General features: G+C 36.9%; 1 protein-coding gene across 1 annotated transcript; it reads right to left on the bottom strand.

Annotated features, from left to right (window-relative positions):
- Positions 1 to 1,667: 1,667 nt before the first annotated feature.
- LOC134540411 (ubiquitin-like modifier-activating enzyme 5) lies at positions 1,668 to 12,858 on the bottom strand. Its single transcript, XM_063383133.1, has 7 exons — positions 12,611 to 12,858; positions 10,580 to 10,715; positions 8,496 to 8,692; positions 6,393 to 6,579; positions 5,509 to 5,636; positions 4,756 to 4,967; positions 1,668 to 3,526 (listed from the first exon to the last, which is right to left on the bottom strand). Exons 1-7 carry the CDS (start codon positions 12,754 to 12,756, stop codon positions 3,345 to 3,347), a joined length of 1,188 nt encoding a protein of 395 aa, XP_063239203.1. The 5' UTR covers positions 12,757 to 12,858; the 3' UTR covers positions 1,668 to 3,344.
- Positions 12,859 to 13,255: the final 397 nt, after the last annotated feature.

Genomic DNA, 13,255 nt, shown 5'->3' with positions numbered 1-13,255 from the left:
GAAATTTGTTGAGATGAGTCAAACTTAGCGAGGTTCAAGTGGCAGAATGATGAGTGAAATAAATATGAGTTAAATATTTCTCAATATAATATATGTAATTAAATATGAAAACTTTGAATTATTGGTTTCCCTACACATTTTGATATTTGTACTTTTTTTTTAATCTTCATACTGACGCTTTAAGTGAAACTGCACATCCAAGTGACGAATCAGACGTGAATTTGATGATGACTGAGTCTTGTATTTTTTGCAGCACTTGCATTTAGCTGTCTGATGATCAAATTTTTCAAAAAATTCCCAAATCTCTGCTTTTGATTTCTATTCGTCACTTTTTGACGTCCCAGGCCGTACAAACATATCTATTCCACTAATACTAAACCGTTTATGATTAATACGACGCCGGCGAAGCAAACTCAAGTGTTAACATAAACTTCAGCAGCCTCAATTTTCCGTTCGGCCATGGAAAACTGGTTGGAGATTTCAATTATTGTTGATATCAATTTGCCAAAGTGGCAACATTCCCTGGCTGTATGACGACTTACGTAGGCCATTGGCCCGGAGTTAAAATGGCGGCTATCTAGTGTTTAGTAGTAATTATTATTTACTTCCAAAGCTGCCCAAATATTAACGTGGTCTTGTTCATGACTGAATCTAGAGAACATTTTTTAAATTCCGTTATAGTTAAATAAAGGTATTTTGTTGCAGTTATAAATATTAAGTGCATATTGAAGGATGGGATACACTGTTTGCGGTTACACACGATCAAAAATAAATAATCTTCCGACTTCGTTTTCAAGGTTTTCAGTGTTGGATCAGAGGTTTTCCACTAGGTAGGCCTAAATAATACATTATATTTTATTTTAAAGTGCATGGTTTCGGATAAGTACCTACCTTCACTATTGGAAATTGTGCAACATTATAGTCGAGCCAAAAACTAAACTTTGACGAGACTCGAGGACACGATCTTAATCAACTCGGTTTTCGAGTCGAGTTTAGTTTCGCCGGCTCGACTCGACTCGCTCGATTTTTCGAGTCTCGACCCATCACTATATATAATTGTACTAGTATCAATTTGATACATTTACAATACTTATTAATCTTTAAGTAAAATTATTTAGGCTTATTTGTGAAATAATGGCTTCATCGCCAGACAATATTCTATGAAGCCCGTATACAAAAAAAAAATTAGAATGGCAGGATGTTAGAAAATAATACTTCATTTATGCTGAACTCATCGGCAATGCTTACAGTATCATCTTAGTAAGACTATTAATTTTTAATAATTAAAGATTGCACTCAAATAATTTATTATGTTTATCTAAAGTCAAACATTAAATTTTCGAATTCACTTTAATAATCTAAGGAATTCTGATACAAAAATTAAAATTTGAAAACATTTGATGTATTTTGCATGCCAAATACAATAAAAAAATAAAAAAATTATTTCATAATGTTAATTATGGAAGATTATCAGATTCAGAAAGTGTACGAAAAACATACAAAGCTTAAACATGAATTAAACAGATCCTTGAATTCAAGCTTGTGTTGCAGAATGTAACACAGCCAATATTTACATTCTTATATCTGTCCCTCGGTCAAATGACCGGCATTTTTGTTCTTTCCTTACACCATAAATTACTCTTTGGACAGAAATATTAAACCAAATTTAAATTATAATATAATTGTAATTTTTTTATCTTTTTTTTTTGTACAAACAGTAGTTACTTATATATACAAGGAAAAACTAGTAAAATCTAAAATGTATAAAAATAATTTAATATACTGAATCCAAAAAGAAAATGGATCCATTCATACCTTCAGCACACACACATCCCTCCACCCTTCACGCAGTATCAGGAGAAATTTATATAAAATGCTGACTTGTGAAACAAAAGCGAAGGAAAGGATTATATTACCAAGATCCCCAAAGATTTGTAATGTGTATTTATAACAATACAAAATATGTCTAATAGTCATCAATTTTTTTAAGAAAACTTTTAACTAATTTCAGTTGCCCATTAGTAAAGGCGAGTTTAAATGGTGAATTGTGATAGATCCAAAATGACACCGAAAAAAAGAATATCAATGCACCATAAAGCACCGGAATGCAGCAAATCGTGAAATTAATCGGCATATTTAATCAAAACTCATCTCAGATTACAAAAATTTAATCTTTTAATATATTGAATTCAATGACTGTAAATTATTTAGCATGTACTAAATACATTGGGAAAAAAAAATTTTTTATATTGCAACTATTATTCATGATTAATTTTTACATTGGAACATTTTACGAACTCACATATATACTTGATTAAATTTTATTTTCCCTGAAATTAGACATGCTTATTACAAATTGTTTATATATCAGAGGTTAATGGGATCCCAAAAGTTGGGAAAGAGATTATTCCTAAACTTTGGGAAAATAAATTTTTCTACATGGGATAATACTTCGGGAAAACCCATTTTTTTAATAGTAAAAATTTCCAGAAAACTAATTTTTTATTATTAAAATTAAAAACATATGCTTACGTTTCCGTCACAATCTACATCACGTAACAAACCACAACTCTGCACATGTAAACACCAAAATCTGTTTTAATAACAAAATTGGCCTTAAAACTAAACCATAAAATCTTGTATCTACGCATTAGACATATCCCTTAATATTCACATTTAAAAAAATACAATTTAAACCTCATCTCACAAAGTCAACACATTCTGTAGTAACCAAACTTAACTTACATAAAAAATTTAAAAAATTCAGGAAAAAGTAAAATTAGGCGATTCTACGCTAAATACAACTTCACAAATTGTGTATTCTTTCCGCATGATGTCCAATATCACAGTTCAAACAACAAAAATTACATCTTGAAGATGAATGTTCATTTGTTTTTTCTTACAATCTCACCAAGTTTACGTTCTGGGCAGCCTGACCTCAATTTCACAACCATAGAACAAGGTAGTGCAAACGTGCCAAGATATTATTCACTGTGCTTAGGGAAACTGTTTTATATATACAATCATTGTAGGGAACTGGTGAACTGAGCCAAAATATGAGAAATTAAGAGTTTTTTTTTTGGGGGGGGGGGGGGGGGGGCCTTGGCACTTATTGTATGATTGAAAAAAATTTAAAAACATACGTTTGTCTATGTATCATAAAAACATTTAAAACAAAATTTCCACAACTTTTATTATTCAAATTAAATATTCGTATTGAATTTGTATTAGCGTTATATCCAAACTTGGAATGTGAAACTCGGGCATATCCTTTTACAAAACAAAAAGTGCTGTAAAATCGAGGTTACGCCGTGAGTTAACGTAGCGAGGAGATAAGTCGTGGTTCAAATGCTCTTCATCTGCGCCATGAGCTCGTCGAGGCTCAGCGTGGTGTCCAGCTCCTGGGACTCCGCCCCGGTCCCGGGGGCCGGCACGGTGTAGGCGGTGGTGACCCCGGCGACCAGGCCGAGCGGGGCCGCGTCGTCCTCTTCCGCCCCCGGGGCGTCGTCGCCGACCAGGCAGATCCCTGGGAGCAAGCGCCATGCACATACCGGGTGGGTCCATCGCTACGGCCATACTCACTGGTTCCCTGTCGTGTGGAATGCCCTATCCCGCAAGATATGTATATAACTGGGGAGACTACACTGTGAATAGAGATAAAACAGAAAAGCACATAAGACCGAAATGCAAGCTAATACACCATAAATAATCTAAAAAAAAATCAAAATCATGTATTTAAATGGCATTTTTATTCAACAAGAAGATTGTATTAAACAGAAAGTTAAAATAAATATCACCTTTTTTTAAATAATTTAGGAACTCTTATTAATAACTAATTTTTTTTTTATTGTTCAGAGTAGTTATGTCCTAGAAATACTTACTACAGATTATTATTGTAAAAGTGCTCATGTATCAGTCAAAATGAGTATCATGACACATAAGTGTCATATTGGTTCAATATTATGCTATCTTTAAGAATAAACAGGATTCCTTTAAAAAAAAAAAAAAAACCTAAATCTGTTGTAAAGAAACTTGGCTAAAAATAAAATCTTGCCTCCGTACATGAAAATGAGTATGGGTGTGTTGTTGGTACCGAGCACACAACACAGTTCTCAAGATGGTGCACATGATTATAGCAAGCCATAATGATTACACTCCCGAGTAACACCCCTACTTGCATTAAGATTGCAATGCTCTGCTTCACATCCACTATTACCAATTTTTAAGTTTTTTTCCTTTTTGCTAATTGAAAATTTTATATAGAAATATTTCAAAAAAGGGGTTGTCTGTTAAGTCAGTTTACCGACGATAATTTTACGTGATAACGTCATAAAACATTAATGAAAAATTGCATACTTTTTTTTTAATTTTCAATTAATAGTTATTTAGTTTTTGCAAATTTAATTTAAATAATTTGTTTGAATATAATCACGAGCAATTAGTTAAAAATGCGTGCCTTAACATGTTTGATATTATAGAAGATTTTCTCGCACGGTGGTTGGCCGGTTCTTGCACGCTCGGCTCAGGCGGAACTTGACAATGAGTCGTGCTTTTCCGTGCGCGCAGCCGGCATTCATCGATTTATAAGACGTTGTCACGTCTAAAAAAAAAAATTTTTTTTAAAACAAATTTTGTATGGGTAACGAAGCTGTGGAAGGAGGAAATGAAGTTATTAGCGAGTGACGAGCATGCAGTAAGTTGGAACGTCCGTGCCGGCAGCCTTCAGCCCCGCCCTGAGCAGACGCGTAGACGCACCCCACTGGTTGTCCTCGTGCACCACGGCCTGGTCGCCCGCGGCCGGGGCGTCCGGCTCGGGCCGGCGGGGCCGGGCCAGGTGCTCCGCCTGCCGCTGCCGGCACCAGGCGTCGTCGCACCCCGGGTTGGGCCGCAGCTGCATCGTGGGGAAGAAGTCGGTGAGCGCGCTGTAGCCCAGGTAGTACGTCACCTGGCCGAAGCCCAGCAGGTGCCTGCAGCCACATGCCACCAACTGTTACAGCTCAATGTCTCGTCGCAATCGCGATAATGCAAACTGTGGTCTTTTAAAGTTAAAAAAAAAAACTATTTTATAATTTATTTGTCCTTTTTACAAATTTCTACACAAATAAACTGATGTTACGTTTTAGCGTCTTTCCCATCAAACATAACTCGAAAGTGATGCATTGTAGAGAAAAAAAAAATGTGTAGAATAAAAATTGCTTGGAATTCTATTTTTGAACAAAAAAATGTATTTAATTATTTTTTTTTTAACATTTTTTAGCCACTCAAGACTTATCAACCTTTAAGTGAATCGAAAACAAAATATAAAAGTTTTGCACATAAGAAAGTACAAAAAAAATTGCCACAGTTTTAAAACTGAAACATGTTTTTAAACCGCCCACCCTTCACATTGGAAGATCCGGAGACTTTGCAAAGAGGTGAGGAATGTGTTCCCAGCTCCTCTGAGTTAAGTGTAAAGGTGGACCGGAGGGAAGGCGCTCCCATCCCTCGTTGGAACCGGGGCGCACGTACTTGAGCGTGTTCTGGACGAGGAAGCCGGCGACTATGCCCATGGTGGTGGGCAGGCTGGCGGCACACACCCCGTCCCGCTTCAGGGTCCTCTCATCGATGTTGGAGGCCACCACCAGCGGGGGAGCGCACTGGAACACACACGCAACTCCGCGCTGGGCACGTCCTTGCACAAGATCACATCTGGACAGTGTGTCATTTTACCTACATAGCTATGCCAACGAACTCTTTTTACTTCTGTTGGTCCGCTCATTTTTTGAAAAACACCAACCATTTATCATGAAGTGTTTCAACTAGGAGCAGGGGTGCATGCCAAAGGGAAGAGGAGGGATATATCTCCCCCAAATTTCTAGAAAAAAAATAAAAAAAACTATCATTCCCACAAACATATGTTAAAAATTTGAAAACAAACAGCAGGCAAAGTGGCTCTTTTTCCACCGAAATGAAATTTTGCATACGCTCGCGACTAGGGGTACAGCACATAATCAAGTAGCGACAGAACACGCAACTGCTAACCTTAAAATTTTGTGAACTACGGTTGATGTTCGATCCAGTTGTCCCATATGCTTGATATTAACAAACAGAAGTCAATTTCAAAATTATAAAATTGAAATCTGCAATTTTTTTTTTTGGGAACCAACCAGACACCAGTACTATCTTTGTATGTATTTTTATAAGATGTGTGAAGAGAAAGGGTGAAAAAGAAGTTGTTTGATTTGGTTATTCGCATCCATTACATCATTTTTGTGTGTAAACGTTTGCACGAAGAAACTGGACAGGTCTTGTGATACAATGAATACTAGTTAAATTAGCAAATAAACAGTGGAGTTATGCCGAGCTGAAGCCCTGAAAAGGGAAGAAATAAAGCCTACAGAAAAGAAACTCACTGCGAAACAGGCGCTGTGTCCCGGGACTATGAACTGTATGTGGCCCGAGACGGCGTTTTCCGACACGCCGGACTCGAACCAGGACATGCTGAGTTCGTTGCAGGCCGTGTTGATGGCCATCCGGGCCTCGAAGTTGTCGACGCAGCTCAGCACCAGGTCCACGGGGCCCCCCGACAGGCTGCCGCGGCTGGGACAAGGCACAGTTCCACCTGCCGCGGCTAGCATATACACAACAGTGTACTTACCTACGCGCGTCAGAAGTTACACTCATTTGGCACGATTAAAAACTAACTTTGATTTTGCATGCAAATGAAAGAATAAAAGGATTGGAGTGATATAAAAAATACGGTTAGTAAAGTACAAATTCAATCAAATTAAACAAATTAATAAACACTCAGTATTCAAAATACATATAAACATTTTTTATAAATAAATTATTTATTTTAGTAAAATAATTTAGATAATTTGTAATTAGTAATGATAATAAATAATAATGTAATAATTAATAATGAAATTAAATATACATTCGGGAACATGACTTTACTTATATAAAAACACTTGAAAAAGTTTATAAACAAATTTTCTATCAATAATATTCACAATAAATACATTTTTTTTTCTATAAAGCCTTTTTATCAACCTGTGAAAATTTCATTGCATGGTACGCACACATTGTAAAAATTCACTCTCATTTTTTTTCATAAGCACCTAAAGAAGTTTAACTTAAATACTAGTGACTGCTCACAGCACGAACTGTGGTGACAAGCATAGTTTGAATTATGATTTAACATCTGGATGACTTCAAGGTCATCACAGATGGATTAGAGGTAAAAGAAATAGACACTGAATGAAATGTATTTGTGGGGAAATGAAAATGCCGTGAGGAAAAACACCACATTTTCCACTGTCTAGTAGTGCGGCAATCAAACCAGTGATTCCTGGTTGTTATTACTTCATCACCATTGCCCCGACCTGGGTTACATTACCAGCGACTGGAAACACAAAGGACGTTGCCATTGGTCACAGTGTCCCACTTGGGGTGAACATTTCCCTCACCCACACCATCACTGTTCAAGGAGATAACAACAAAAAAATGTGCACTTTCTTCAAGACTTTTTGCACTATGAATATTGAGTGCAACTTATAATCAATGGTATTATCTTTTTTTCAAATCAACTTGGTTATAAGACACACCTTTAAAACCAAAGTGCATCTTAGGATTGATAGAGTTTTACATTTGAGTAAAAAGGTAAATTTGTTATGTAATAAGTAGCAACTAAAAGGAAAACTTTTACTGCCGACTAACTTCTGCATAGATACCAAGATAAAACTGGTTCTGAAAACATCAGCCAATTTTGATGTTAAAAAATCTTGTCGTAATCAAATAAATGGGTCCGAGAAACCAGGGCAGTATTTAAAATGTTCTCAATTAACTTTAATTATTGATATTTTACCAAGTTGTTATATAGATATCATATAAAGCATAAAAGTAGAACTGCTCACAAAAGTAGATACTATATTTATTTTATTGCTGATTCCTGGAATTTGTGCCTGGCTCCTAAATTTTCAGATATACTAGCTGCCCGACCCAGCTTCGCACGGTTGTATTAATGGGGGGAAAAAATGAGACCAAATCTCTCATTTACAGTTATAATAAACGAAATAAAATGAAAATTAATTAATTTTGACCAAAACTTAATACAATGCTTTCTATTGTACCGAAGAAAAAACGAATAGCACCGATGGTTTCCCGACTCAAGCACGCAACGTTGTCATGGAGACGAAGTACCCACTGTTTCCCGGGCTTTTAAACACCAATCAACATTGATGATCAGTTTATTATTAATTATAAATTATTAAGACCATTAATCGAAACAAAAACTATCCTATCTCTCAAGTTGGAAAAAAATTACACATAAATGCCAATTTTCATCGAAATCGGTTGACTTGGTGAAGAGTTCACTGGAAACAAAAATCAGGACACTGGATTTATTTATATAAAGATTGTAGAGGTCTTGCTGACAGCATGAAAATAAATACAGATATATACTAGTAGTCATATAAATGCAGTTATTTCATCGTTTGAAATATAAAAACACGCACCTAATAGTGTCCATGAAGTGCTTGAAGTTATCCACCGTCGTGATGTTGTAGTTGTGAGTCTCTATGGACACGTCGGGGTTGATCGCAGCGAGGGTCCTCGCGGCGGCTTCCACCTTGGACAAGCCGGCCTGGTGCGGCTGGAAGAACAGCCGGTTCATGTTCGCCAGCTCCACCTTGTCGTAGTCGAACAGCACCAGCTGAAACCAAGACGCATCTGCAGCTTGAGCCAACAGCCACCCTATCGTTCAACCAGCGGTGGAAATGTTTAATACGAATATTTCATGATCATAAAGCAATCCTGGTAAATGCAGCATCCATAAAACTTTTTTTTTTTTTTGCTTCGTTAACATTCTCAAATACACTATCTCAAGTTTTTCAAGATTTACTTATGATACAAAATATTTAACGAATATCTGCCTGTCCAACTAAGGCACTAACCGACATACCTACAGATCTTTTTATATCAGTCTGCACTTCTGAAAGATATATATAATAAGCTGATAAAAAAAATCTTTTTTGTACCTAGAATTATTAATTTTTTTTTTGTTTCCTAATCAGGCTTACAATTCTGTATGGGGGTTCCTTTCAGTTGAAATTTTAAAATAGTGCAGGTATAGTTGTGATCTTAACCTTTCTTCAAATGCACCGCAATTACGGATAAAAAAATAATCTAGATGCATAAAAGAAGTATTGGGCTGGTCATTTTGCTGTCTCTTTCTAACATGGGAAGCTATAAATTGTCCTTTAATTTCTGCGCCTCAGCATCACACTTCTATCTTTCTATCACTTAAACCACTGTCCTCCTTTATAGACATGTCACCGACACACTATGAAACACACATGGAAAATTATAACTAAAAATCACACACTTAAATGAAATTAAAATATCGTTAAACACTTTCACATAAACAGCAACCTAGCTAACAAAGTGATAATCGAAAGAAAAAAAAAATGAAATACCAAAAACATTTACAAGAATATTCCTAACGATAGAATATAAACATAAAACTAGGTCAGCGTGACCTTGAACTTACATAACCAGTTGATCCCTTCTGAATGACAAAAACATAACATTTATTTCTTTAAGGAATACTCGTAAAAACTAAGGAGGGCAGGGTCTTGCATCGTTACAGGTCCACTTACACATACCTTGTTGTGTCCTATATTTGCCCTCGGCCTCCTCTCTCTGCAACCAACATGGCCGCTTCACAAGGAAAGCTGTATCCCAACAGGCTTCTCTACACCAGCCGTGGGATACAGGCTACGAGTGGTGCCGCAAACATATCATAGATGGCAGCACGCATCTTTTTGAACGTTTATAGCAGTGCATATGGATTTATTAAGGACTGTATTATATAAAATATGTGTCAGTGCTATATATGTTATAAGTAAATAATATCCTAGTGTGTGAATTACTGGGGAGGGCACAGGATGGCCTGTTTTTCTGTATTGGGGAAAGATTGTCGCTTTGTCAGTGACCAATGTCTGAAGGAGCTGTATTTAAGCTAGGTCGAAATGTGCCTAGCCAGAGATCCCTACCCCAGAGAAATCTGGGGAAAATAAAGTAGATTGTTGGAAATTGGGTTATTGCTTTCTGCTCACCTCTCCCCTCCTCCTTCCTCTGGAGCAGCCTTTGGGGGCTCGCTCTAGAAATCCCCCCTTCCTTCTGGAGCGGCCCTTGGATGCTCGCTCTAGATTTCCTCCCCTGGAGCGGCCCTTGGGTGCTCGCTCTAGAAGCCCCACTTCCCCTCCCCCTTTGGAGCGGCCTTCGGGTGCTCGCTCTAAGGCTCCATCTAACACCACTTCCTCGCACTGTACCTGACTCTACCCCTCCTCTACCCCTGGCCCAGCAAAAGGGCAGGTTAGACCAATATCTGTGAGTCAAGGAGCAGCTGCCAGCCTACCAGTGGGCCTGTCGCCCCACCTCATGCCACTCCATCACCCGACGCTGTTGCCGGGACACGTCAACCTCATAGTTAGTCTGGTCGAAGGTTTTAAGTACTTGCACACCACACTTCTGGGTAGCAAGAAGACACTCCCCTAAGGACCACCGTGTGGGGCCCGGGCCGGGCTCGCCCACTGACCTTGCCGATGCCGCACCTGGTGAGCATCTCCGCGGTGACGCTCCCGACGCCTCCCACCCCCACCACTGCCACCGCAAACTCTCGAATCTTCTCGTAGTTGTCCACTATGCCCATCCGCTTCAGCGCCATCAGGCGGCTGCGAAAACAGGCCAGGCACAAGTCTGCAAAGGTGGTAAAATTCTCAACTTAAAGCGATAAAATTCCGAAAATACATTTTTGTGAATACTAAAGGCGTTCCTCTATTTACCTTGCAAATAGCATTTCTAAATTCCTTCTGGTTTCTGAGAAATTACCGTTTGTAGCTCACATTAGATAGCCTATGCAGTGAAGCAGCCATCGCCATGTTGCCGATGCTGTGGTTTTCCATAAAGTAAGAATGTATATATTTTGCATTTGGAATTGTCATTACATGTCTCAAACAAAATAATTCCTTTTTGTACGTCCGGTTACGTGCTATTGCACATAACAAGTCGGCATTTTGTGCTTCTATACTGCGGGGAAAAAAAACCTTTCAAGGGTTCACTCTTCGATTTGAATGCACAGTAGGGACTCGCATAGTTTTTTTTAAATTATTATTTACTTTCCATCAAGTCACAATATACAAATACAAAATACACACGTCCTTATTTATGGAAAACAACAAGCTCAGCAACACAAAGCACAACATCATGATGGTTGCTTCACTGCATGGGCTATGTAATGTGACCTATAAACATTAATTTCTCAGACACTAGTAGGACTTTAGAAATGCTGCTTTCAGGGTAAATACTATTCAAAAACAAGTATGTATTTCCAAAAGAAAATTATTTTATTAAGTAAAATCCATGACATAATAATATTATCGCAATTGTCAACCACTGTTTAAATCAAACAAATTCATTACTGGAACAAAATTGGTTCTTTAGGATTTACAAACAAAATGTTATAGGTAATTTTTTTTAAAAAACACTGTAAATAAGTTTCTTCCACAACTACTACAATCTACAAATTTAATGCAAACTGGGTTTAATGCACCCAATGAGATTCACAAGTGAGAGAAAGATCCTGAATGTATGATGAATTGAGGTCCTCAGATGGAATAAAGTGAATAAGAGGATAAATGTTTTGTCGCACTGGGAACATAAGACAATGAAAAGTAACGAGATTAGAATGGAGCATTGTTGTAATGCACAAGTGGGGAAAAAGGAACGTACCCAGAGAAAACCTACCGGATCACAGCAACATTCGTCACGTTTCCCATCCGCAACAAATGCAGGAAAGTAAAACTTGGTGGGTGGTGAGTAACCTGACCATAAACCATCATGGCCCCGACTGTCAACTTGAGTAAAGGTGTAACTCAAGAGGGTGGAGGCAACAGGTGTAAACCGAGAAGACAGCAATGTCCAATAAATTTTTCATTTGTGAATAAAATACTAACATATCAGATATTGAGAAAGGCAGAAGTGTGCGGAAAGCTTGGTCATAGAGCAGAGAAAGGAAAATATAGAGAGAGGAGGGAGAACTCTGAAAACGTTTTCAAAGAGGGAAAGGGAACGGATAAGGGAACTGAAAAGGGACCGCACACTGTGGTCATTAGCATGATCGAGGAATATAATAGTTTATTTTTATTTTATTTGCACCCAATAGATTCAATTTTTTAACAGTGTGTTCACAGAATATAGGGCTTGTCAGTTTTATATACATTACAATAAGTAAATAACACTTAAAACATATACAATATATACATGACTTATAGACAATATCATATTTGAAAAAGGAGAGTGTTTTGGCAGGGAACGTGGTGCAAATCAGAAGGATGTGAGGAAATTATGTTTAACTACTTGATGAACTTGTGAATAATTTGGGAAATCTTACAGCAATTTGAAGTAAAATTAAATAATACAACTATGTGTCCCATTTCCCTACTATAATAGTTTGTAAAAAAAAAATATTTATTGAAAATTGTTAGTTTCTTGAAAGTTTTGCTGAACACGATACCCGCACACTCCATTAAAACCACTTAAGTAATAGAAAATTAAGCCTAATAATTACCTGTATGGGTTAGAATCGACAACTTCTGATGACATATGTGTGATTTTTTCTCGGACACAACCGGCCTCCTTACTTTTATTTTTCTCTTCATTTAAAAGGCGCTCTAGTTCTTTAACCCTTAACCTCAATTCTTCAACGGAACCCATATTTAGTCTTCGTTTACAAAATTAAAAACAAAACTCTATTAAACACAACACGAGTTTTCCTGTGAAGTGACAATTCTAGTGACAAGTGAAGGTAACACGCACGATTCATCACAGATAACGCGAATATAGTATAAAACGATACATGCATAGTACATGCGACATTGACTTTACATGTAAATTCCTTCTTTTTCTTCAAGTATTAATACCAAATTTAAAATTCCCTATCTCTTTCCATTACATATTAAATTAGTTTGTAATATATTACAATTATTTTAAAATTTATAGTTTTACAAGAAAAATAATGTCAACAAAACTTTTATTTTCTCACTATAATAAAAAAAGGCAGAGTTAAAGACTTGATGAAATAATAAAAATTAAAAGTTTAACTATATTTCTTTACAATTCTTAAATTAAATTTAAAATATTATTATGTATATAATATTAACCAACTACTAGCGCTAAATGTTTTTAATGTCATGTATATGTAAGAGAACATGGT

The sequence above is a fragment of the Bacillus rossius genome, chromosome 16, assembly GCF_032445375.1.
Source record: "Bacillus rossius redtenbacheri isolate Brsri chromosome 16, Brsri_v3, whole genome shotgun sequence".
Classification (NCBI taxonomy): Eukaryota; Metazoa; Arthropoda; class Insecta; order Phasmatodea; family Bacillidae; genus Bacillus; species Bacillus rossius.
The sequence above is the reverse complement of the archived record's forward strand: the minus strand, read 5'-3'. Positions and strand labels throughout refer to the sequence as shown.